Source organism: Triticum dicoccoides, chromosome 4A (genome assembly GCF_002162155.2).
Source record: "Triticum dicoccoides isolate Atlit2015 ecotype Zavitan chromosome 4A, WEW_v2.0, whole genome shotgun sequence".
NCBI classification, from domain to species: Eukaryota; Viridiplantae; Streptophyta; class Magnoliopsida; order Poales; family Poaceae; genus Triticum; species Triticum dicoccoides.
Genome location: NC_041386.1, coordinates 520,205,442 through 520,232,624, shown reverse-complemented (window position 1 = coordinate 520,232,624; position 27,183 = coordinate 520,205,442). Strand labels below are relative to the sequence as shown.

The 27,183-nt window shown below is 45.2% G+C and overlaps 1 protein-coding gene and 1 long non-coding RNA gene across 4 annotated transcripts; both read left to right on the top strand.

Annotated features, from left to right (window-relative positions):
* Positions 1-19,520: 19,520 nt before the first annotated feature.
* Positions 19,521-22,814, top strand: LOC119286508 (nifU-like protein 2, chloroplastic). 2 transcript variants are annotated; one of them, XM_037565886.1, is made up of 4 exons: positions 19,521-19,739; positions 19,828-19,918; positions 20,687-20,997; positions 22,343-22,814. In XM_037565886.1, exons 1-4 carry the CDS (start codon positions 19,656-19,658, stop codon positions 22,532-22,534), a joined length of 678 nt encoding a protein of 225 aa, XP_037421783.1. In that variant the 5' UTR covers positions 19,521-19,655; the 3' UTR covers positions 22,535-22,814. The 2 variants fall into 2 exon arrangements, with proteins under 2 accessions (XP_037421783.1, XP_037421781.1); XM_037565884.1 differs by having other exon boundaries at positions 19,522-19,745.
* Positions 22,815-23,254: 440 nt separating this feature from the next.
* On the top strand, positions 23,255-26,189 carry LOC119286507. 2 transcript variants are annotated; one of them, XR_005140490.1, is made up of 3 exons: positions 23,255-23,528; positions 23,803-24,960; positions 25,940-26,189. It is a non-coding gene; the product is annotated as an uncharacterized LOC119286507 (long non-coding RNA). The 2 variants fall into 2 exon arrangements; XR_005140491.1 differs by having other exon boundaries at positions 25,928-26,189.
* The last annotated feature ends 994 nt before the right edge of the window (positions 26,190-27,183 follow it).

Here is a 27,183-nt window from a genome sequence, read left to right as displayed (position 1 = left end):
CATCCGAAAGCAACTCAATGTAACACCAGTTGCCGCTATTATTTTTCTATTGGGAAGTTGGACCGCCATGCTGCAAAACCATTACATAAACGATCCCAAGACAACAAGGCATATGGACAACATAGCAAAGCCGACCACATGGACACAACAAGGATGACCGCCATTGGTACAAGTCGGACACGTGTCGTAGCGAGGTCAATCAGTGTGCTACAAGTTTTGGGTGCGGAGGTGTAAAGCTAACTAAGTGTAGATGTTAGGATAATAAGGAGAATTAATTAATCCTTAGCATCCGTGTTAAGGGTTGTTGCGTGATTAATGTTTGATTGATATGCATTTCTTTTAAAGCTTGATGTGTGTCTCTTTGTCGTGTGATACCTTCTGGATACTATCATGTCACACCGGTGAACATGCTAATTTTTACTCTCGTTGCAACGCACGGGCATATATGCTAGTATGAAAAATGAATGGCGGAGTGGCTACACACTTGTTATGCAAATTTTGGTCGCGTGTTCGATACATGGCGCAACCATTTTTTGTGTTATTTTTCGCAGTACGGTTGTTGGCTTTTCTGCAAGAAAAAAATGCGAAGGGGTTTTGTGTAAATGCGTTGCGGTGGTTGTCTTTTCTTGAGAATAAAAAAGGTGTTTTCTGCAAAAATAACGTCATCCAGGCACTATTACTCACTGACAGATGGGGTCATACACATCAATACATCTACATATGCATTTTGTGACTGTATGTGTACGCTTGAATCAAGTTAAGTGACTGAAAATCCGTGTTTTTAAAGTTCTAGCACCAAACTGGATATTGAACGCAAGTTCTAGTACTATTTGTGTTTTATTTTGTTTCAAATTAATTTGACATGAATTTGATATTATTTATTTTGGATTAATTGCACCGAACATACTAAAATATGTTTTTATATGAAGAATGCCAAAAATCTTAGGCACCAGTTTTAGAGCACGATTCTTTCTGGCGCCCAAAAGTCTTTCATCTCTTCACCTAAAACCATTAGGGCACCAAATTTTATATTATAACCCCTTTTCTTAAAAAATAGTATTTTCATAAAACTGATATTGTAATAGCAACATGCACTTTTCCACCGCCAGCCCCGTATATTTGCATTTGTTCCAGTTTTCGGGGTTTTCGGGTCGGAACAGATGCACTAAATTTCCCTCGGCCCGTAAAAAATATACAGGCAATCCGCAAAGCGCCGCGTCCGCCCCTATATCTGCGCAGGAGGGGGGGTAGGGTTCCCGTCTTGGATAAGCTCCGCCCCCTTCGCCGCAATCCTCTCCCCTCCGCCACCTTCATTTCGTTTCTCTGACGACTGATTCCGGCCTTTTTTGCCCTCTCCAGCGCAGATCCATGGTGGGAGGTGCTCGGGGACGTGGGGGAGGTGGGGGAGGTGGCGGGTCGCCGCCGCACAAGCGCCCCCGCCACAACACGGAGGCCGGCGACTCCAGCCGGCCCACCGTCGAGCCATGGTGCTAGGCGCAGGTGCGTCAACGCGGCACGCTCTTCCGCAACGGTGGCCGGAGCACGTGGAACCACTTCAACGAGCTTGGCGAGCAGCTATGGCCGACCACCAAGAGGCTCCGCGGCGCGGAGATCGAGCACCACGCCGTGAAGGAGGCGGTGAAGGCCGGTGGAGAGGGAGCTGCCGAACTCCTCGAGGCGGCGAAGAAGTACCATCTGGCCAACATCTTCTACCGGTCGGCATGCGAGTACTGTCTCAACGTGTCGTGAGCCACCGCCCCGACGGCATGCTAGCTTTTGTTATCTATGGTTTTAGTTTATTATTTTTATTTTTTTGAGAATCAATGTTTTTAGTTTAGAGTTAATGATTTTCGGTGTGTTCCGGACAAACCATATAGCAGGAACAAAAACTATGTTGAAGTTTCTAAATTTAGCGCATGGTTTGCGATAGTTGTTCCGTGTGTCTGGAATGAACCGCCCGTATCATTTAGGGGAAACTATAGGCTGCGTTTGGCTGCTCGGTATTTTTGGAGTTTTAGGAAAATACTATGGTTTTTCTAGAAACTTTGATTTTAAATACTTTGACGTGTTTGGCGTGGACAAATACTGCAGTTTTATAAACCATAGTATATCTAAAACCATGGCTTTTTTGCTGTATTTGGAAAAGAGTTCTCAACCTCTTTTTTCTAAACCGAGAAACACTCGCTTCTTCCTACCATCATCATCTTCCATTCCTCCATCTCGTCCACAACCACGAAATTGAGATTACCATCTGGGGCCGTTGTTCTCTTCATCATTGACTGTTGTGCTAGTGCAACAAGGGGCAGCATGTACGTTAGATTGTGCTAGACGTTTGATCCTATCGAATGCTGCACGTACACAGTACACATACGAAATGATATAGCGCTGACTGAGAACACACTCACGCGTGCGAGGGCTTAGATCATGGGGCAGATCGGTTGATACTTAGAGCATAGTGGTACACAGCCGGCTAAGCTAGCAGGCCAATCGAATTCCATGCGGCCGAAGGTACAACATAACTCTGATCTTAACGCCTAGGAGAGAGGACGTGCGCTGCCCAAGCGACCCGACCCCGCCTTCCTCTTCGATTACCGGCCGATCAGTCTCATTCACCTGATCGCGAAGCTCTTTGCTAAGGTCCTCTCGCTTCGGTTGGCACCGCGTCTTGGCGAACTCGTCTCCCCCAATCAGAGCGCTTTCATCGCTGGTAGAAGCGCCCACGACAACTTCCTCCTCGTTCAGCAGACCGCGCGGCAGCTGCATCAGCTCAAGCACCCTCGTGTCCTCCTCAAGCTTGACATTGCACGCGCCTTTGATTCGGTCTCCTGGCCGTTCCTGCTCCAGGTGCTTCAGCATATGGGCTTCGGCCCAAGGTGGCGCGAGTGGATCTCCATTTTGATCTCGACAATCTCGACGCGCGTCTTGATCAACGGTACGCTGGGCCCCCTCATCCCGCACGGCCAAGGCCTCCGTCAAGGTGACCCGGTGTCCCCCATGTTGTTCGTGTTGGTCATTGACACGCTCAACACGCTGCTCCAGTTCGCCGTGCAGTCCGGGATTCTCAAGTGGCTCACACGCAGGCATGCTCCGTCGAGCGTTTCTCTTTTCGCTGACGACGTGATTATCTTTTGCCACCCTGATAGGTCCGAGCTCTCCACGATCAATTCTCTGCTCTATCGTTTTGGCACTGCCTCGGGCTTGCGCACCAACTTTGCTAAGTGTCTGGCCGCTCCAATCCAGTGCTCCGCCGACGATGCGAGCGCCGTCGGCGCGGCCCTCGCCTGTCCTGTGGTACCCTTCCCCATCCAATACCTGGGTCTCCCCCTCTCTCTCAGGAAAGTGCCCACCTCCCACCTGCTACCCCTGATTGAGAAGCTCGCCCGCAAGCTCGCTACCTGGAAAGCTGCCCTGCTCAACCGTGGTGAGCGGCTTAATCTCGTTCGGCAAGTCTTGAGCGTCATGCCTGTCCACATCATCCTTGCCATGGCCCTCTCCCCCGCCATCCTCAAGCAGGCCAACCGTATCCTTCGCGACTTCCTCTGGCACGGAAGAAAGGACGCGCGCGCTGGCTCCTGCTTAGTCAGCTGGGCATGGGTTTGTCGCCGTCGAGCTGGGAGGTCTTGGCATCCGCGACCTTCACCGCACAGGCATCTCTCTCCGAATTCGATGGCTATGGCTTCGGGCCACTGATCCTTCTCGGCCGTGGTCTCACCTCCAGCTCCCACGCGACCCTGAGGCGCTCCAATTCTTCCGGGCTTCCACGTCGTGGACCATCGGGGATGGCAACACCTGTCATTTCTGGGTTGATCCGTGGCTGGATGGGCAACCGCTTCTTGATAGTGCCCCTGCCCTGGTGACGTTGGTCCCCCCGCCGCGACCGGCGATCCCGCACGGTGGCCCAGGCGCTTTCCAACTGATGCTGGATATCTGACATCCAAGGCCCCCTTGGCCCTGCTGCTGCTGTTGAATATGTTGGGCTTTGGCGCCGCCTACAGCTCGTCGAGCTCACACCGTGCCTGGATCTGCTTCGTTGACGCTGGACTGATAACGGTGTCTACTCTGCCTCCTCCTGCTACAGCGCCCTATTCCACGGCTCCACGGCCTCTGAGTTTTGGCGCCTCACCTAGCACACCAGCGCCCCCATTTCTGTGCAGTTCTTCATTTGGCTAGCATCCCTCAACCGATGCTGGTCGGCTGACCGTCTAGCCGGGTGCGGCCTGCCGCACGAACCGGCGTGCATCTTCTGTTGCCAGGAACCCAAAACGCTCCACCACATTGTTGGGGATCATAGCAGAAATTTAAAATTTTCTATGCATCACCAAGATCAATCTATGGAGTAATCTAGCAACGAGGGGAAGGGGAGTGCATCTACATACCCTTGTAGATCGCTAAGCGGAAGCGTTACTAGAACGCAGATGAGGTAGTCGTACTCATAGCGATTCAGATCGTGGTCGATTCCGATCTAAGCGCCGAACAACGGCGCCTCCGCGTTCAACACACGTGCAGCCCGATGACGTCTCCCATGTCTTGATCCAGCAAGGAGAGAGGGAGAGGTTGGGGAAGACTCCGTCCAGCAACGGCACGACGGCGTGGTGGTGGTGGAGGAGCGCGGTACTCCTGCAGGGCTTCGCCAAGCACTACGAGAGACGAGGAGGGAGAGAGGTAGGGTTGCGCCTTGGGAGAGAGAGACTCGTGTGTTGTGCAGCCCCAAAACCTCCACTATATATAGGGGCAAGGTCAAGGGGAGGCGCCCTAGGGTTTCCCCTAAGGGGGGCGGCGGCCAGGGCAGATGGGATCTCCCCCTTAGGTGACTTGGCCCCCAAGCCAGGAGGTGGGAACCCTAGATGGGGCGCCCCAAACCCCCTGGTCACGTGGGAATAGGTGAGGGGGCGCACAGCCCCTTAGTGGGCTGGTTTGACCCCCCCTTCCCTTGGCCCATGAAGCCTCCCAACACTTGTCGGGGCTCCTGAAACACCTTTCGGTCATGCTGGTCATCACCCGATACCTCCGGAACACTTTCGGACTCCAAAACCCTTCGTACAATATATCAATCTTCACCTCTGGACCATTCCGGAACTCATTGTGACGTCCGGGATCTCATCCGGGACTCCGAACAATATTCAGTAACCGCGTACATACTTTCCCTATAACCCTAGCGTCATCGAACCTTAAGTGTGTAGACCCTACGGGCTCGGGAATAATGCAGACATGACCGAGATATCTCTCTGGTCAATAACCAATAGCGGGATCTGGATACCCATGTTGGCTCCCACATGTTCCACGATGATCTCATCGGATGAACCACGATGTCAAGGATTCAGTCAATCCCGTATATAATTCCCTTTGTCTTCGGTATAGTACTTGACCGAGATTCGATCGTCGGTATCCCGATGCCTTGTTCAATCTCGTTACCGGCAAGTCTCTTTACTCGTTCTGTAACACATCATCCCGTGATCAACTCCTTGTTCACATTGTGCACATTATGATGATGTCCTACCGAGTGGGCCCGGAGATACCTCTCCGTTTACACGGAGTGACAAATCCCAGTCTCGATTCGTGCCAACCCAACAGACACTTTCGGAGATACCCGTACTGCATCTTTATAGCCACCTAGTTACGTTGTGGTGTTTGGTACACCCAAAGCATTCCTACGGTATCCGGGAGTTGCACAATCTCATGGTCTAAGGAAATGATACTTGACATTAGAAAAGCTTTAGCAGACGAACTATACGATCTTGTGCTAGGCTTAGGATTGGGTCTTGTCCATCACATCATTCTCTTAATGATGTGATCCCGTTATCAAGGACATCCAATGTCCATGGTCAGGAAACCATGACCATCTATTGATTAACGAGCTAGTCAACTAGAGGCTTACTAGGGACATGTTGTGGTCTATGTATTCACACATGTATTACGGTTTCCGGTTAATACAATTATAGCATGAACAATAGACAATTATCATGAACAAGGAAATACAATAATAACCATTTTATTATTGCCTCTAGGGCATATTTCCAACAGTCTCCCACTTGCACTAGAGTCAATAATCTAGTTCACATCACTATGTGATTGCAATGAATCCAACACCCATGGGGTTTGTTCATATCTTGCTTGTGAGAGAGGTTTATTAGTCAATGGGTCTGAACCTTTCAGATCCATGTGTGCTTTACAAATCTCTATGTCATCTTATAGATGCAGCTACCACGCGCTACTTGGAGCTATTCCAAATAACTGTTCTACTATGCGAATCCGGTTTACTACTCAGAGTCATCTGGATTAGTGTCAAAGTTTGCATCGACGTAACCCTTTACGACGAACTCTTTTACCACCTCCATAATCGAGAAAATTCCTTAGTCCACTAGTTGCTAAGGATAAGTTCGACCGCTGTCGTGTGATCCATTCCTGGATCACTCTTGTACCCCTTGACTGACTCATGGGAAGGCACACTTCAGGTGCGGAACACAGCATAGCATACTGTAGAGCCTACGTCTAAAGCATAGGGGACAACCTTCGTCCTTTCTCTCTCTTCTGCCGTGGTCAGGTCTTGAGTCTTACTCAATATTCACACCTTGTAACACAGCTAAGAACTCCTTCTTTGCTGATCTATTTTGAACTCCTTCAAAATCTTGTCACGGTATGTATTCATTCAAAAGTACTATTAAGCGTTTTTTGATCTATCCTTATAGATCTTGATGCTCAATGTTCAAGTAGCTTAATCCAGATTTTCCATTAAAAAACACTTTTCAAATAACGCTGCATGCTTTCCCGAGATTCTACATCATTTCTGATCAACAATATGTTAACAACATATACTCATCAAAAATTCTATAGTGCTCCCACTCACTTCTTTGGAAATACAAGTTTCTCATAAACTTTGTATAAACCCAAAATCTTTGATCATCCCATCAAAGCGTACATTCCAACTCCGAGATGCTTACTCCAGTCCTTAGAAGGATTGCTGGAGCTTTGCATACTTGTCAGTATCTTTCAGGATTGACAAAACCTTCTGGTTGTATCACATACAACCTTTCCTCAAGAAAAATGTCGAGGAAACAATGTTTTTACATCCTATATGCAAGATTTTATAAATAATGCAGTAACTGCTAACATAATTCCAACAGACTCTTAGCATCGCTACGAGTGAGAAAGTCTCATCGTAGTCAACTCCTTGAACTTGTCGGGAAACATCTTAATGATAAGTCGAGCTTTCTTAATGGTGACACTTACCATCATTGTCTGTCTTCCTTTTAAAATCCATCTGCACCCAACAGCCTTATGATCATCAAGTGGTCCTTTCAAAGTCTATACTTTCTTTTATGCATGGATCCTCTCTCGGATTTTATGGCCTCGAGCCATTCTTCGGAATCTGGGCCCACCATCACTTCTCCATAGCTCGTAGATTCATTGTTGTCTAGCAACATGACTTCCAAGACAGGATTACGTACCACTCCGAAGTAGTATGCATCCTTGTCGACCTATGAGGTTTGGTAGTGACACTACTAGGGAAAACGTTATACACAGAACTTTAGTAGTAGCGCTTGTTAAAAGAGCACGATACTGCTAGATAGCAGTAGCGCATGCAAAATAAGCGTGTTGCAGATGGACATATATCAGTAGCGCGTCTCACCAAAAACTCGCTACTACTAAAATTCCAATCACTTAACCAATGGGCTACACATAGTAGTAGCGATCTTCCAAAAACCGCGCTACCGCTAATAAACTTATAGCAGTGCATTTATGTGTAAATCGCTACTGCTAACGAAAAGAAAATGAAATGAAAAACGAATAGAGAAGTAAATGAAAATGAAAGAAATAGAAAAAAGAGAAAGGAAAATTATAAAATGTAAAGAAAAATAAATGAAAAAGGGAAAAATGATGAAGACGTAGCAGTAGCGCGCTCTCTGAAACGCGCTATAGCTAACTTAGCTATAGCGTGTTTTATGTAACGCGCTACCGTTACTTTTGACTTAAGCAAAAACGGTTTTCCCCCGGCCACCACTTCTCCCCCAAATCGACGCCGCGCTCATCCTCACGGCCGCCACCCGAGGCCGCCCAGCCTCACTGCCGCCGCCTCTCGGGTCGCCCTCGACCTCACCGTCGCCTCCCTCGACCTCACCGCCGCCGCCCTCGACCTCACCGCCCCCGAGCCCACCAAGACTGCCGCGTCTCGATCCTGAGCCCGCCCACCCCACCCATACCTCCGTCGCCAAGCACCTCCCCGCCATCGTCTCTCCCCTCTCTGTAAGCCCCCCAACCCATCCTTTTTAGTTAATAGATGTTAATGTTAAGTAGTAGATAATGTTGATGTTTTTTAGTTAGGGTAATAATAGACAATGTTAAGTAGTAGATAATGTAGATGTTAATTAGTTCAGTAGGGTTTAGTTTTTGAATTGAGTTTGTTTAACTAGATGTTAATTAGGGCAGTAGGGTTTAGTTTAGAGTAAAGTTTAGTTCAGTAGTTAACTAAATATAATCTATATTTGGTTTTTGAATTGAGTTTGAGAAAGCATGTATGATTTGTGTAGATTTTCTTGAAGTGTCAAACGCTATAGGACATGCAAATTTGAAGTGGTCAGGATATATGCAAATTCCTCAATTGTGTTTGCCCATGTTTCGATTGTGCCCAAGTGGCCTTTTGTTGTTTCTAGGGAATGAAGCTGAGTGGCCTATGTTTTGCTGGAATGTTGATTCATTTCCGTTCTGGCAAATTTCAGGTTCTCGATTTGTCCACTTTTTAGCAAAGGCCATGCCGAAATTTTTCGTGAATTTCGGCATGACTTGTGCTACAAACTAGGACATATCGAGTGCCTGGGATTTGCCGCACCAGGAAGGAGTCAACGTTCCTGCAAAACATAGGCCTTTTGTATGCCATTATTCATTTTATTAGGTCTAGAATTAATTTACTAGATTTAATCGTAGGAAACATGGCTAGCAACGATGAAGGACAGGGTTCTGGTGATTGCGACGACATCTATCGGGCGGCAGACGAATTTTTTAGCCTTGCCGACGATCAACCGGTGGCATCAGGGACTGAGACCGACACGCAGACCGGTGCTGAGACTGAGACCGGCGCTGAGACTCAGACCGGCATCGAGACCGGCGCTGAGACTGAGATCGGCTGCCTCGGGGAGTGGAGCCGGTGTAGAACAGAAAGCAAAGAGGCAATGGCTTCCTAACAAACTGAAGACTACTAGACTGGTGGTCACGGAGGTGGACGACGGCAATTTTGAGCCAAAGGCGCCCAAGGAAGCGCGTCCATGCTACGACAATCAAATAGGCTGCATCGTACGGACAACCGCCACCATCAACGATGAGAAACTAACGAAGATAGAAAATATGAGGAGCTCCCTCCTAAAGAAGTTTCACCAGATATTCTTGTTCCCGGGCCGGAATGAGAAGGATTATGAAGATCCAGATGAGGTCCCGGCAATGAAGAAGATAAACAAACATGCCATGACCAAGTTTAGCAATGCGTTGGCCGCCTGGAAAAATTGAGTGAAAGCAAAGATCATCGACAAGAAGGAACCCTACTCCGAGATTGTAAAGGATAATCCGACAATCACGGAAGAGCACTTTCAAATATTCAAGGAGGCTTGCGAGGCTGAAGCTGCAAAAAAAAGTCTCAGTACATGAAGGGGCTTCAAGAGAGGAACATTGGGAGCCACCACCTCGGAAGCCGTGGTTACGGCGGAAAGAGGTCCAAATGGGCCAAGGAGGACGCGGAAGCCGCGAGTCTTGGCATCCCAGACCCCTTGGCGGATTTCACCGTCCCGCAGGAGCATGACGTCCTCAGGGCCCGGCACCGTTGGGACCCAGTGAACAAGGTTTATGAGACAACACCAGCCATTACGGAGTTCATGAGACTGCTGGTAATTTTAGTTTCTGATCAATTCGACTACACACGTTAGTCATATTTGTAAACGATCCTTGTGCCTTTTGCAGAGAGAGCAGCACCGGATTGCGGCCGAAAGCGACTCGCCGTCTGAGGCATTGGCGAGGCCCAAGTGGGACACTCCATTCAACCGGGCGTTGAACATATTGAAACGACAACCGGTGGATACTCGACCGTCGTATGGACGCGTGCACGGTGTCAGAGACGGCGCCACGTGGAAGAAGTACTACCGTGAGACCACAGAGGAGAGAAAGGAAAGACAGAGGTTAACTGAAGAAAACATCGACAAGAAGGTTGAGATTGCGGTTGAGAAGAAATCATCTCAAACAGTCGCAACAGCGGTATCTGCCGCAAAACAGGTGGTTGCAGATTTGTCTACTTCCTTGGTGACGGGCGTTATCACTTGGACAAGGCAAAATCCAGAAAAAAAATGCAGAGGACTTTCCCCTTGCCGACTTCTTGGGGAGCAGCTCGACTAGCGTTGCACCAGCACCTGCTCCCGCACCGGCTCCCGCACCTGCTCCCGCACCGGACGTGCTCGGTGGTGCTTCATCTTTGGCTGAGCTCGACGCCCTCACAGTATCTGTCACACCGGGCCCCTTTAATATAAATGTATAATCTCCCGTTTTCGTTGCCTTTCGGATGTCTCATGTCGCAGACTTTTCTTTGCAGGCCGACGAAACCCCGTGCACCATATTGTACACCATCGGCGACCAGAAGGTGGACGTGGGGAAGGCGACGATAATGAAGCCGAAGGAACCATTGTTCCACAGCCGGTCGATCCCCCCGAACGTCTTCAAGGTTTCCGTGGCCAGTGTCAAACCGGGCCACGAGAATTTGCCTCCTCCAATACTAGCGGGGGATGACGATGAGACACCGCAGCGGCTTGGTGATTGTTGCAATGGGTGGGTGCTGTTGTGGCCAAAGAGTCTGCTTCGTTTGGAGGCGGCCAGGAGCACACCCACGAGCACGCAGCCTCAGCAAGGTATGACATCAACACCCCACCTACCCAATTAGCGTCGGGTGTTGGGTTGGGTGATAGCGGACGGGGTAAGGAGGAGGCTCCATTAGTCGCTGATGACGTCGCCATGGATGAGGATGAGGACGAGATGGCGCTGAACAGTATGTCTATACTGGCGCCTCCTCAGGGTTTGAGCGTCATGAGTCGGTGCCTGAATTGCCGTCTCAACATATTATGGATGACCTTCCGGTAGTAAAGAAGTCTAGGAAGAGAGCGAGGAAAGGCAAAAAAGTTGATTCTATGATCCAGCTGCCTCAGCAGCCTCGGCTTCAGGACCGTATAGATATCCCCGATGCGGATAAATGACATATTCCCGGTCAACCAATCCTACCTGAAACAGCGCTATGGGTCAGATTCGGCGATCTAAGGAGACTTCATGACGATGTGCTGCGGGTAGAGAAAGGCCTCATCGCCTCGAAAGATCCAGGATACCCACTCTACGTGGTTAACATTCCGCGGAAAATGTCGTGCATCGACAGCTTCCCCGCGGATAAGTTCTTCCTCCGATTCGATTACATATTCGACATGTTTCACGTGAAGAAGCTGGATTTTACGTTTGTCCGCCTTTATGCCTTGCACATGAACTACATCATCGGGCTTGAGCAGATATCTAATATCTGTGTCACTGACCCGTACTACATGCACGAGGGCTTCTTGGGAGTCTGCGCAAAGCACCGTGAATACGCGAGGGATTACATCGTCACTTTCATGCTCGCCAATAAGGACAAGGAGGCGATTCTCGTGCCTTATCATCCCGTGTAAGTCATCCGCGTTGCTATCCTTCCTTTGATTTCAATCATTCTTTGCACGGTGGAGGCTAATTAATTTGAGGTGTACTTATTTTGCGCAGCGGCAGGCGCACCGTCCTCATCATCCTCTACCCCCGATTCTCCCACGCTCTTTACTTGAACTCGTCGAAGAACATTCACAAAAAGGATTACACCCACATCAAGGATGTTCTAGATAGTGCTATGTTTTACTACCAAGCAAGGGGTGGAGAGGTAAGGGACAAGAAGACAAGGGGCGGCAGGGCCGCCTTCTGCCATAAGACCGACTTCTGCTGCATCCAGCAACCGAATGATTCTTTTAATGATGGATTCTATGTCCTACACCACATGCTGGAGTACAGATGGGATCACCAGAACCTTCACATGTCACCTAGATCCGGTGATGCCCATATTCTACAATGGGCAAAAGACATAGGAGATATCAAGGATCATCGACTTCGAGCTGAGTTCTATAACATCCAACGCGAACTTGCCCAAATCATCATGAAGGAGGTCGTCGGAAAAACAGGGATGTTCTACGGAGAAGGACAAATGTCGCGGGAAGACGTCCGAACATGGATAGCCTCTCAGCGTCTCGACATGAAGCCTTTCACTAAGCTCAAGGACTATCTCCCTGACTTGGATGGATGGAACGACATGTTGGAGTGATTGTCGATATATGACAATGTGTCCGTTTAGTCCATACTTTCTGTATGACAAAACTTTGAGTTATGCACGGTGAAACTTTATTTGTGATGTAATTAAACCGTCCTCCTCCTCGACTAGTGAAAATCATTCTAGTTAGGGCATTTTGGGGTACGATGAACTTTGTTATTTATGCTTATAATATGTTGTTTCTATTTTTGCCAAGTCTGTCTCTTTCTGTTGCTCAACTATATATGTTGCATATCATCGACTCATGTGACGATGCAGGCGCATATATCATAGATGGCGAAGAAGTGCCACGCCAGGAGTATATATACGACAAGTGGCCGGAGTGTCAGGCCCAGGTGTACCGGTTTCCGGTTTCCAAGCGACAGGCAGTAGTTAGTTTAGGTTCACGCTAATGCGAGAGAGGGATACGAACTCATGTACTCAAAGTGATAGCTCTTCTCACGTATATCATTGTTTAGATGGATGACAATGTATTTGCAAGTAATCTAGACTTGTATCGCTATTTTCGAGATGATGACGAGAGACCACTTTGTGTTGGATGATGATTATGATGAGACTATTTGTATGTATACGCTATGATTACATCTGTGGTCTCGCAGGCATTTGTATGTGTATCATGATGACATTTGTATGTGCTAAAGATTCTTCTATAAAGCCTGTTCAAATACAAAACAAATATGCCGAAAAAACAAAAAAACTACTACAATTAGCAGTAGCGAGTGGAGAAAAGTTAGCAGCAGCGCGGTAGTAGCAGTAGAGCGCACGGAAGAAGCGCGCTATAGCTATTAGCAGTAGCGAGCTTCCACTAAGCGCGCTGCTGCTACACTTGTGTAGCAGTAGCACTGGTGAGCCCGCTCTACTGCTATGTGTTAGTTGTAGCGCCTTATTAGTAGCACCGGTCCGCACGTTACTGATACACCTAAAACCCGCGCTGCTGCTAGCCTTTTCCTTAGTAGTGTGACTTGATCCGAAGTTTCATGATCACTATCATAAGCTTCCACTTCAATTGGTGTAGGTGCCACAGGAACAACTTCCCGTGCCCTGCTACACACTAGTTGAAGTGACAGTTCAATAACCTCATCAAGTCTCCACCATCCTCCCACTCAATTCTTTCGAGAGAAACTTTTTCTCGAGAAAGGACCCGTTTCTAGAAACAATCACTTTTACTTCCGGATCTGAAATAGGAGGTATACCCAACTATTTTTGGGTATTCTATGAATATGTATTTATCCGCTTTGGGTTCGAGCTTATCAGCCTGAAACTTTTTCACATAAGCATCGCATCCCCAAACTTTTAAGAAACGACAACTTAGGTTTTTCTAAACCATAGTTCATATGATGTCATCTCAAGAAATTGCGTGGTGCCCTATTTAAAGTGAATGCGGTTGTCTCTAATGCCTAACCCATAAATGATAGTGGTAATTCGATAAGAGACATCATGGTATGCACCATATCCAATAGGGTGCAGTTATGATGTTCGTACACACCATCACACTATGGTAGTCCAGGCGGTATTAGTTGTGAAACAATTTCCACAATGTCTTAATTGTGTGCCAAACTCGTAACTCAGATATTCATCTCTATGATCATATCATAGACATTTTATCATCTTGTCACGACGATCTTTAACTTCACTCTGAAATTACTTAAACCTTTCAATAATTCAGACTTGTGTTTCATCAAGTAAATATACTCAGCGTCTACTCAAATCATCTGTGAAGTAAGAACATAACGATATCCACTGCGTGCCTCAGCACTCATTGGACTGCACACATCAAAATGTATTACTTCCAACAAGTTGCTTTCTTGTTCTATCTTACTAAAAACGAGGCCTTTCATTCATCTTGCCCATGTGGTATGATTTGCATGTCTCAGGTGATTCAAAATCAAGTGAGTCCAAACGATCCATCTGCATGGAGTTTCTTCATGCATATCTACCAATAGACATGGTTCGCATGTCTCAATCTTTTAAAAAACGAGTGAGTCCAAAGATCCATCAACATGGAGCTTCTTCATGCATTTTATACCAACATGACTCAAATGGTAGTGCCACAAGTATGTGGTACTATCATTACTATCTTATCTTTTGGCATGAACATGTGTATCACTACGATTGAGATTCAATAAACCATTTATTTTAGGTGCAAGACCATTGAAGGTATTATTCAAATAAACAAAGTAACCATTATTCTCCTGAAATGAATAACCGTGTGGCGATAAACATAATCCAATCATGTCTATGCTCAACGCAAACACCAAATAACAATTATTTCGGTTTAACACCAATCCCGATGGTAGAGGGAGCGTGCTATGTTTGATCACATCAACCTTGGAAACACTTCCAACACATATCGTCATCTCACCTTTAGCTAGTCTCCGCAGCCTTTTATTTCGAGTTAATAACGCTTAGCAACCGAACCGGTATTTATTACCCTGGTGCTACTAGGAGTACTAGTAAAGTACACAATAATATAACGTATATCCAAAATACTTCTGTCGACCCTGTCAGCCTTCTCATCTACCAAGTATCTAGGGTAGTTCTGCTTTAGTGACCGTTCCCCTCATTATAGAAGCACTTAGTCTCGGGTTTGGTTCAACCTTGGGTTTCTTCACTAGAGCAGCAACTGATTTGCCGTCTCATGAAGTATCCCTTCTTTCCCTTGCCCTTCTTGAAACTAGTGGTTTAACCATCAATAATTGATGCTCCTACTTGATTTCTACTTTCGTGGTGTCAAACATCGTGAGTTGCTCAAGGATCATCATGTCTATCCCTGATATGTTATAGTTCATCACGAAGCTCCAATAGCTTGGTGGCAGTGACTATGGAGAACCATCACTATCTCATCTGGAAGATTAACTCCCACTCGATTCAAGCGATTGCAGTACTCAGGCAATCTGAGCACATGCTTACGATTGAGTTTTTCTCCCTTAGTTTGCAGGCTTAAGAAACTTGTAAGAGGTCTCATACCTCTTGACGTGGGCACTAGTCTGAAATTCCAATTTCAGTCTTTGGAACATCTCATATGTTCTACGACGTTTCAAAAACGTCTTTGGTGCCACAATTCTAAACCGTTAGTATTACGCACTGAACTATCACGTAGTCATCAAAACGTGTATGTCAGATGTTTCCCAACATCTACAGACGATGCTCGAGGTTCAACACACTGAGCGGTGCATTAAGGACATAACCCTTTTGTGCAGCAATGAGGACAATCCTCAGTTCATGAACCCAGTCCGTATAATTGGTACTGTCAACTCTCAACTGAATTTTCTCTAGGAACATATCTAAAACAGTAGAACCAAAGTGTGAACTATGACATAATTTGCAAAGACCTTTTGACTATGTTCATGATAATTAAGTTCATCTAATCAAATTATTCAATGAACTCCCACTTAGATAGACATCCCTCTAGGCATCTAAGTGATACATTATCCGAGTCAACTAGGCTGTGTCCGATCATCACGTGAGACGGACTAGTCATCATCGGTGAACATCTTCATGTTGATCGTATCCACTATACGACTCATGTTCGACCTTTCGGTCTTCCGTGTTCCGAGGCCATGTCTGTACATGCTAGGCTCATCAAGTTAACCTAAGTGTATTGCGTGTGTAAATCTGGCTTACACCCGTTGTATGCGAACGTTATAACCTATCACACCCGATCATCGCGTGGTGCTTCGGAACAACGGACCTTAGTAACGGTGCACGGTTAGGGGGAACACTTTCTTAAAATTATTGCGAGGGATCATCTTATTTATGCTACCGTCATTCTAAGCAAATAAGATGTAAACATGACAAACATCACATGCAAATCATAAAGTGACATGATATGGCCAATATCATCTTGCGCCTTTGATCTCCATCTTCGAGGCGCGGCATGAACACCATCGTCACCGGCATGACACCATGATCTCCATCATCATGATCTCCATCATCGTGTCTTCATGAAGTTGCATCGCCAACTATTACTTCTACTACTATGGCTAACAGTTAGCAATAAAGTAAAGTAATTACATGGCGTTTTCATTGACACACAGGTCATAAATAAATTAAGACAGCTCCTATGGCTCCTGCCGGTTGTCATACTCATCTACATGCAAGTCGTGATTCCTATTACAAGAACATGATCAATCTCATACATCACATATATCATTCATCACATCCTTTTGGCCATATCACATCACATAGCATACCCTGCAAAAACAAGTCAGACGTCCTCTAATTCTTGTTGCATGTTTTGCGTGGCTACTATGAGTTTCTAGCAAGAACGTTTCTTACCTACGCAAAACCACAACGGTGATAAGCCAATTGCTATTTACCCTTCATAAGGACCCTTTTTATCGAATCCGATCCGACTAAAGTGGGAGAGACAGACACCCGCCAGCCACCTTATGCATCAAGTGCATGTCAGTCGATGGAGCCTGTCTCACGTAAGTGTACGTGTAAGGTTGGTCCGGGCCGCTTCATCCCACAATGCCGCCGAATCAAGATAAGACTAGTAACGACAAGAAAATTGAACAAATTATCGCCCACAACTACTTTGTGTTCTACTCGTGCATAGAATCTACGCATAGACCTAGCTCATGATGCCACTGTTGGGGATCGTAGCAGAAATTTAAATTTTTCTATGCATCACCAAGATCAATCTATGGAGTAATCTAGCAACGAGGGGAACGGGAGTGCATCTACATACCCTTGTAGATCACTAAGCGGAAGCGTTACTAGAACGCGGATGAGGTAGTCGTACTCGTAGCGATTCAGATCGCGGTCGATTCCGATCTAAGCGTCGAACAACGGCGCCTCCGCGTTCAACACACGTGCAGCCCGGTGACGTCTCCCATGCCTTGATCCAGCAAGGAGAGAGGGAGAGGTTGGGGAAGACTCCGTCCAGCAACAACACGACGGCGTGGTGGTGGTGGAGGAGCGTGGTACTCCTGTAGGGCTTCGCCAAGCACTACGAGAGACGAGGAGGGAGAGAGGTAGGGTTGCGCCTTGGGAGAGAGAGACTCGTGTGTTGTGCAGCCCCCAAACCTCCACTATATATAGGGGCAAGGGCAAGGGGAGGCGCCCTAGGGTTTCCCCTAAGGGGGGCGGCGGCCAGGGCAGATGGGATCTCCCCCTTGGGTGACTTGGCCCCCAAGCCAGGAGGTGGGAACCCTAGATGAGCGACCCCAAACCCCCTGGTCACGTGGGAACAGGCGAGGGGGGCGCACAGCCCCTTAGTGGGCTAGTTTTCCCCCTTCCCTTGGCCCATGAAGCCCCCAACACTTGCCGGGGCTCACGAAACACCTTTCGGTCATGCTGGTCATCACCCGGTACCTCCGGAACACTTCCGGACTCCAAAACCCTTCGTCCAATATATCAATCTTCACCTTCGAACCATTCCGGAACTCCTCGTGATGTCCGGGATCTCATCCGGGACTCCGAACAACATTCAGTAACCGCGTACATACTTTCCCTATAACCCCAGCGTCATCGAACCTTAAGTGTGTAGACCCTACGGGCTCGGGAATAATGCAGACATGACCGAGATATCTCTCTGGTCAATAACCAACAGCGGGATCTGGATACCCATGTTGGCTCCCACATGTTCCACGATGATCTCATCGGATGAACCATGATGTCAAGGATTCAGTCAATCCCGTATACAATTCCCTTTGTTTATCGGTATAGTACTTGCCCGAGATTCGATCGTCGGTATCCCGATACCTTGTTAAATCTCGTTACCGGCAAGTCTCTTTACTCGTTCCTTAACACATTATCCCGTGATCAACTCCTTGGTCACATTGTGCACATTATGATGATGTCCTACCGAGTGGGCCCGGAGATACCTCTCCGTTTACACGGAGTGACAAATCCCAGTCTCGATTCGTGCCAACCCAACAGACACTTTCGAAGATACCCGTAGTGCACCTTTATAGCCACCCAGTTACGTTGTGGCGTTTGGTACACCCAAAGCATTCCTACGGTATCCGGGAGTTGCACAATCTCATGGTCTAAGGAAATGATACTTGACATTAGAAAAGCTTTAGCAGACGAACTATACGATCTTGTGCTAGGCTTAGGATTGGGTCTTGTCCATCACATCATTCTCCTAATGATGTGATCCCGTTATCAATGACATCCAATGTCCATGGTCAGGAAACCATGACCATCTATTGATCAATGAGCTAGTCAACTAGAGGCTTACTAGGGACATGTTGTGGTCTATGTATTCACACATGTATTACGGTTTCCGGTTAATACAATTATAGCATGAACAATAGACAATTATCATGAACAAGGAAATACAATAATAACCATTTTATTATTGCCTCTAGGGCATATTTCCAACACACATCCTGGTGGGATGTGTGTTCGCGCGCATCACTTGGCACGAAATCCTCTCGTGGTGCTCCCCGACAACCACTCTGCCGGACGGCAACCTTGGCTCTCTGGAGCCACTCTCCTCCTCCCGGCTGCGCGGAGTCGAGGCCTCGCCACCATCGCCTCCCTCACTGCATGGTCCCTTTGGCGGCACCGGAACACGATCATCTTTGACAAGATTACCCCCTCCTCCTCCTCCCTGATCGCTGCGATCAAAGATGAAGCTCGCTCCAGGGCTACCGCGGGAGCTCGAGGACTCGCTGCGAGTAATTCTGTAACCTGAACTTGTAATCTTTGGGGCTGAGCAACCCCCTGCCCTATGCTCTCCCTGGGATCATGGGCTCGCCATTCGTGCGCACGAGGCTGCGATTTCCAATCTTGTACTTTGTTATCTCCTTCTATCAATGCAATGATACGCTAGCTTAGCGTATTCGAGAAAAAAATAACTATTCGAGTGTAGCTCAGTTCAGTTTAGCTAGCTATAACTATCCATGCAATAAGTAGTCAAAACTAGAAAATCTAAGAAAAACTACACTTGCCAAACACCTTTGTAGTTTTGCCAAAACTGAGAAAAACTGTAATTTCTAGAAGCCGAAGTATTCATTGCCCTCACATTGACATACCGAGGTTTTCAATTACTATGGTTTTGTAAAAACTATATTGCCAAACTAGGCCTAAAACTTTACGATTTCGAGGGACAGATTTATACAACACCTGCTCTAAACTCTGGAAAGAGGCTCCGGGAAAAGGAAACCTTATTTTTCTGAGGGCTGTAAAAAGGAAACTTTGAGAGAGAAGAACAGGCAGAGCACACGGGTCTTCACCGAACCACAAACGCAGCTTTGGCTTCTCCGTTCCGACTGCCCCCGTAGTCCAGCCAACAACCGCCCCGCGCACGTAAGAGCACGAATCCCCCTTTGCTGCTCTAGAGGAGATGCAGACGGCGACGGCGGCGGCGGCGGCGCCGTGGGCGCCGAGCCCTTCCCCGTCCACCTCCTCCTCCGCGACCCCCTTCAAGGCTAGGGTTTGCGCCCGTCTTTGCCCTTTCCCTCGGAGGCGTTTTCCTGTCTCTGTCGAGGCTGACGGATTCTTGATTTGGCCCGCAGGTGGGGATTGCGTTGCCTTGTCGGACGGGTGCCCGGACCTCCTCTGCACCGAGGCTGGTTGCTACCCCCGCGCGCCGGCGGCGGCGGCAAGGTGAGTCGATTTGTTGGTTTGTTCATTCATGACCAGGTTCTACCTCGCTCCTGTTGTCTTCCTTTGTCTACGATTTCGGATTGGTAGAGAGATGTCTCGAGCATAAAAACAGAATAATCATCGAGAGACGTACCGTGGAGTTTTGATGGTGTAAATCTGGACAGCTCTCAAACAAGAATTTGGTCCCAACTTGTGCTGCTATGAATCTCATCTTTCTATTGTGAAGTCGGGCCATTCTTCCTCCATAGTGGATTGTTTGCTGTGTTCTCCAGCTAGGACTAGCTCGTGCAAGCCAACCCTTTGATTCTAGTAGGTGTTCAAATAGTGCAACAGGTCATTGACTTGTAGATGCAAACCCTCCGTATTATGTGTTTTATGTACTACTCGTGTTTCGTACTTTTAGTGCAAACCCTCTAGTAATTATGCATCAGTTGAAGTGAATGATAGTGCAACTCGCATTTAATCCCTAACAGAATAGCTTGTTACTGTATGACCTTTAGAGTGCGATGATCTAGCTTATAAACGTTTCATATCAATTTAAAGCAAGGTCAACCATTCATTTAAAACAAGGTTAGCCATTCCTGATTTGGCACCAAGCCGGAGCAGATCCTAGCTTTGTTGAACTGTGAAAACGTCTTATATTTTGGTAGAGAGGTAGTATTGGATTAGGTACTGAAGCATACTTGTGTATGGCTTGCTTGTATTACCGTAAATGCAAGGGATTATGGTGTCATAATGTGGAACTAACGGTGTATCCTACTGTGGCAGTGGTTCAGGCTATTGCCAACCCAGATCCAGCGGTCGAGCTGCCATTGACTGCTGAAAATGTTGAATTGGTGTTGGATGAAGTGCGACCTTACCTTATGGCCGATGGAGGTAATGTCGTGTTGCATGAGATTGACGGAAATGTGGTGCGATTGAAGCTGCAAGGAGCGTGTGGATCATGCCCAGCTTCAGTAACAACAATGAAGATGGGTATTGAGCGACGTTTGATGGAGAAAATACCAGAGATAGTTGCAGTTGAACCTATTGCTGATGAGGAGACTGGTCTTGAATTGAATGAAGAGAACATAGAAAGGGTAACCGAATTTTATGTTATTTAAGTAAATTTACTGATTACTTGATGCTTGTAGCATTTTGAAGAATGGAGATACAAAATTCATGTTTTTAGGTTGATTTGATTGACAACTTTATCTAGTTTCAGGCTTAGTTTTTTTTAAAGTAGTTTTGAATCATGTAAATATGCTTTAACAACTGAAGTTTTGACACATGGTATATGTTTATCCTTCAATCTTTAAATGTTAGTCCTTTTGGACATTGGGATGGTCTCGTAGTATTACTTTGACAACCACTAAGTCCTACTCCCTCCGTCCCATAATACAAGACGTTATTACATCCAATATACACACATATTGGATGTGATAACGTCTTATATTACGGGACGGAGGGAGTATTATATAAAGGGCGTTAAATTTTTCATTTGGGTGGCCATGACGATTTGACACATTGATCATGAAATGTTTGACTGCACGTGTTTATTATGATTTATGCCACTGATTATGTCACACTACTCAGTTTTGCCACTAGGAATTCCAACTGCTCAAAAATGCCATCGCTTCTTTAGGTGCATGCTCAAAAATGCCACTGCACACCATTACTGTCACCTCCAATCTCGTTTACCATGTTATAATGACCAAAATACCTATGGACCAACATGTGAGCTCTCCCTCTATCTCACTACAATGAAGTGTGGGTTCCACTTGATCCCAGGAACATTCTTATTTTCCTCTAAAATTATACGCTTGCTTACTCCTGACAAGTGGGCCCACACTTATCATGGTGCGATAGAGAGAGCTGACATGTGGGTCTAGGGGTATTTTTGTCATATAACATGGTCAACAAGTTTGACCTGACAATAATGATGTCTAATGGCATCTAATGGAATGATGGCATTTTGAGATATCTAATTGCATTTTTTAGCAAGCATCTCACAGAATGATGATTTTTGAGCAGTTGTAACTTCTAATGGCGAAACTGAGTAGTGGTACACAACTAGTGACATAAATGATAAAAACCCTTACAAAATTAGGAGGAAAGTATTCATATGTGAGTTCCACATCAATTTTATGATGTGCTAATTTGGTTGTTAATGCTTCAAATTGCCGTGAAAATGTTCTGTATATCAAGCATATCTCTTGTCTATTCTTTTAATCTTCTACGTAGCTTCTATTGATCCGAATAGTTGTGCCTCGCAGGCTGAAGCAGTGACATATTCTGACCTATGCCATTTTCCTTTTTGCTATGAGCAGTATATAGGCTCCCTTCATAAAGTATCTTTATTTGAATTTCTTGTTTCACTAAACTTATGTATAGGTAGCACTATTTGGAGTGACCAGCTGCTGACTTGCTTTCACTGACAATCAGGTTCTTGACGAGATCAGGCCATACCTTTCCGGCACAGGGGGTGGTGAGCTTGAGTTTGTTTCCATCGAGGAACCTATCGTGAAGGTCAGGCTCACAGGCCCAGCTGCTGGCGTGATGACTGTCCGAGTGGCCCTCACTCAGAAGCTCCGAGAAAAGATCCCGAAAATTGCAGCTGTCCAGCTATTGTCATAAACCTTGAAGCACATTTGGAAGCCAAGCCCCTGTTATGTGAACGTGCCGCTACTGTAATTCTCAGGAATTCGTGATAACTGTATGTGTAGCCTCCCACAGCTGCTTAAACTCTCAATGGCCACGGCCAATAGAAGTTATCTAAAAGGCTTTCATTTGCTGGATTAACAGCAGTTTTGGTTCCTACCTTGTACAGTGTTTGCTTCTGCAAATGAAATTATATACTGCTGATCTTGCAATATTTTTGAAACACATAAAATAATTTGGTATCAAGGTTTATCCTTGTGTTGTGGTTTTGTAGGCCTGGTATCAAACCCTGTGTCCTTGTGTAGCTAATACATACGCATATGTGTATGAATTCTATTCCCTCCGTTTCTAAATATAAGTCTTTCTAGACATTCACATTCTACTATGGACTACATACGGAGTAAAATGAATAAATCTACACTCTAAAGTATATATATATATATATATATATATATATATATATATATATATATATATATATATATATACACACTCTATTAAACACCCAAGATGAAGAATAAGTTATTCTTCACCCTGGTCGATGGAATGAGGCTGACGTGTTACGTCCAACCAGGCCATCGTTCGATTGGAAAAAATCCCACCGCCCCTCGCTGTAAAATTACCTCGTTGTCTTTTCTCAAAAAAAAAAAATTTATAGTATCATAGTCGTGCGTTGAATCGAACCCAGCCCACCTCCCCGTCCTTTTCTAATCTGCTGCAAACGGTTTTCGGCTGGTGGGCTCGACGTCGTGTTCGTCCCTGAGCAGATGGGCGGCGTGACGTTCGGCGGCTGCCTAGGTCTCGAGCGGCGCCGTGGTTGGTGATGGTTCCATGACGGTGCAGGCTTAACGGTGTGAGCTCTCCGGGTTCTTGGATACCAGGAAACGCAGCGGGGATGCAACGACTACGAACTCTTCCTGCCCCGGCGACGGCGGTGCTGCTCCATCTCGCCGGGTACGTCGATGTCACGGTGAGGTCTCCAAACTTTGCTTCATTGTCAGGATTTGTGCCCCTGTAATTCTCCTCCCGTCCTGTCCAAATCTAGGATTCTATTTTCCCTATCCATATAGGAACTTAGACATAGTATCATGGGCATGACTTACCGGCTGCGGCTGCTGCCTTGGTTCTAAATTGTGGCGCGTGTATTTAACTATTTATTTGTGCCACAATGATGTTTTGCTACAATTACTGATATATTGACTCATTGGTATTGCTAGCTTATTGCACATTTATTTTTCTACTAGAAGCGTTCCACGCGCTTCGCTGCGCCATCTTGTGAAAGATGCAGTGCTTCCAAGATTTATATCAAAGAGAGGCACAAAGATGCAGTGCTTCCAAGCTGATATGCAATGCTTTATAGTATGCCTTATACGGTAAGAGTATTTCCCCATTCTCTAATCCACACCTTAACTCATTGGTTGTGAATTTATAGCAGCAACAGTTGATGGACTTAGAAAAGTATGCTCCTGAACCTGCAAACAACAATTAACATAGACACTTAGGAGCATCCTAACTGCCTCACATGAGCAGCAAATAGATTACATAGGCAGTTATCCTACATATCAATTTTTGTACACGATTATTGAGAAGAGTATGATTTCTCAAATGGGTTTGATCCTCTCCAAAGGAAGCTTCACGGTACAAATTTTTTTTTGAGGTGTGAAAGAGCAGATTTAGCCAAATCGCTCCTGGGGCTTTCTACCCCAGGGAGCTTAGTGATTTAGGTGATATAGTATACATTTACATTGCATTGCCAAATTTTTTTTACAATGAATACCCAGCACCAAATTCCTGGCCACTGAACATACAGGGTAACTTGTATTACTTCTATAGTTCAGTCCACTTCGATTCTTACTATTTATTCAAGTTTCTGTTATTTACAAACAATGCTTCAACCATTGTTGTTTGTGTTCGCGTTATGACGTGTTGTGGCCTAAGGTGAGCTCGAGCCTGAACCCATTAGTTTCGATTCTACTACTTTTCTCGTATAAGATTTCATGGTCAAGTTAATTTTCATTGCTCCAAACCTAGCATTTGCAGTTGCTTGTTTCAGAAATACAGGTTTTGCGTCAGATTTCGGCCGTCAAGGTAAATCCTTCCAGCTGTTGCGTATTATGGGCTTACTATCTGTGCAGTCGTCTCATAGAGTTACCACGACCCTAATTTTCTATGGAATTTTCCTCCATTCACCTTTTATATTTCCTTCAGAAACTCGATCAGTTTTTTGGGAGGTCAGGTCCACTTATAAGCATTTGTGTATTACAGGTTGATATTCTAAAGATGCTTGTAAGGTGCCTTATCTATATTATTTTACTGATGCTGACTAATCAAAGACTGCCTACACAACTTGTCTTGTATAAATAAAAGAAAAAGTTGGCTCACTGACGCATCAACTTCCTGATGTAAGTGTTTTCTCATATACTCTTTCTATTCTAGAATGTAAGGTGTATTGGTTTCCGTGCAAGTCAGCCATTTAAGTGTTTGACAAAGATTATAGAATAAAATAAGTATATCTTCAATACCTAGTAGATACAATTTGAAACTACTTTTCATGATGGATCAAATGATATAAATTTCATATTGTGAATTTTGATATATTTTCATAAAAAGTCGGTCAAACTTGTGCTCATTTGACCTTTCAAAAAAAAATACATCTTATATGAAGGAACGGAGGGAGTATTTGTTTTCATCTTCTCCATGATATGTTCACTCGTTCTCTTCAGAGATTTGTTCAAGGGATTCCTTTCAAAGGATTGCACTTTTTTTTGACAATTTTTTCAAACAATGACACCTTTGTGATAAATTTCTCATGTGATATAGGTTGTGTACGACTGTAAATTACATTGGTATGTGCAGTGTCTCCCCTTTAATCCATTGGTTTACTTATTTAACTCTGTTTTTTGTGTATCCCTTGCTTCTGATGCTTTTCTTAATCGGCTCTCCTCTTTGTTTATGTGTGATTTGAGTATGTTCATAGTTAACATCCACCAAAAAATTAGTAGATGTCAGAGATAATGTGGGGGTGAAAACACATTGGCTAGCGAGTGCCATCTTTATCTATAACGAAACAGCTGTCGAATGGTTGAACTTTCCTGCATGATATTTCTTTAGTACGCCACCTCTCAATCTTATGAAAACAAGAGTTGATGTGATTGTACATTTATCACATTCCATTTCTATATCATTGGCTCCTTGCACATCGTTAGTATAAATTAAAATTCCCAAGAACCCATTTTGGTTCGGATAGCGATTCACAATCTTTTTCTTGGTTGTCCGATAACAATGCTACTATGAATCATATTCATATCCTTGTTCCAATGTTTGCAATTTCTGCTAGAGCATCTGTGAGTTGAACTAACAAGGATGCAGCCACATTTGCAGGCATATACAGTGCAGGAGGATACAGATATGGGCACAACAATGGAGCTAATACTTCTACGAACATGGTCAATCCCTAAGAACATTTTTGTTACAAAAGCTGGATTTCGCTAAGACTGGAGGTGTCAACCTAAATGCACATATATCACACGGAATGACAGCAGTCGAAAACCATTTTATCTGCATTGTATAATTTTCCACACAGATTAATTACAATATTTATTCTATGTGCATGAGTCCGCGCTTTGTGACATTTGGTTACAGTTGTTATGTGGTGTCATGTTTTTTCAGTGCAATCTAATGACATTGGAAGGCTTAAAAAATGATATTTACACCAAGAATACTTATGTCGGCAAACGTTTATTTTACATTGGCACGGAGAATTCTTACCATTGTCAACCGTTGGTCGCACACATCTTTCCGTCCGACGTTTTAGTTTATTTATGTTGATTGTTAGGAAAACCCTCTTATTTACACCAGCTGGTTTTTCTGTTTTGAAGTGGCTCCAATATTCCAAGTTTAACGATAGATTACACGGTACAATGCAGCAATCACAAGAAGATAATATGGCTCGGGATCAGAAACGAATATTCGTAGATTATAGGCTAATTTATGCTGGCTCCGTTACATAGTCTTTTTTTCTTAAAATGGCCATGGGAAGGTACGTGTACAATGGTTGGGGATTTGGGGCATCCGTAAAATTACATCGTTATGGAACAAGTCTTACGTTTCATCTTAGTAGTCCAAGGCGTGCAAAAAAAAAGTGGTCCAAGGCGTGTGGGCTGGCTGGGGATGGGAGTCTCCGTAAACTTACTTTCAATGAAAGGAATCTTACGTCCATGGCGCAGGTGGTTGGCAAACTGATTCGTTCGGCTGAAGTCTTGCATGCAGCGTTGCAACGGATGGGCTGGGGTGAGGAATAGCTATATATATATATATATATATAGTCTTATTTTCGACGCAAAAAAAGACCATAAGAAAATATATAATTGCCGTAAAATATATTTTATATTATGTAAAATTACAAACGTAAAAATATAGTCTAAAATACACATAAACTATAAATTTTCTTATCTTATGACCTATATTTTTATTTTCTTATGTCAAATTTTACGTAGTGAATCAATAGGAATGTAACTATTTGAATCCAAATGTAATTTAATTATGAAATAATCGTAAGATTACCTCAGATGAAGAATAACTTATTTTACACCCTGGGTGATGAATAGTAATACTATATATATATA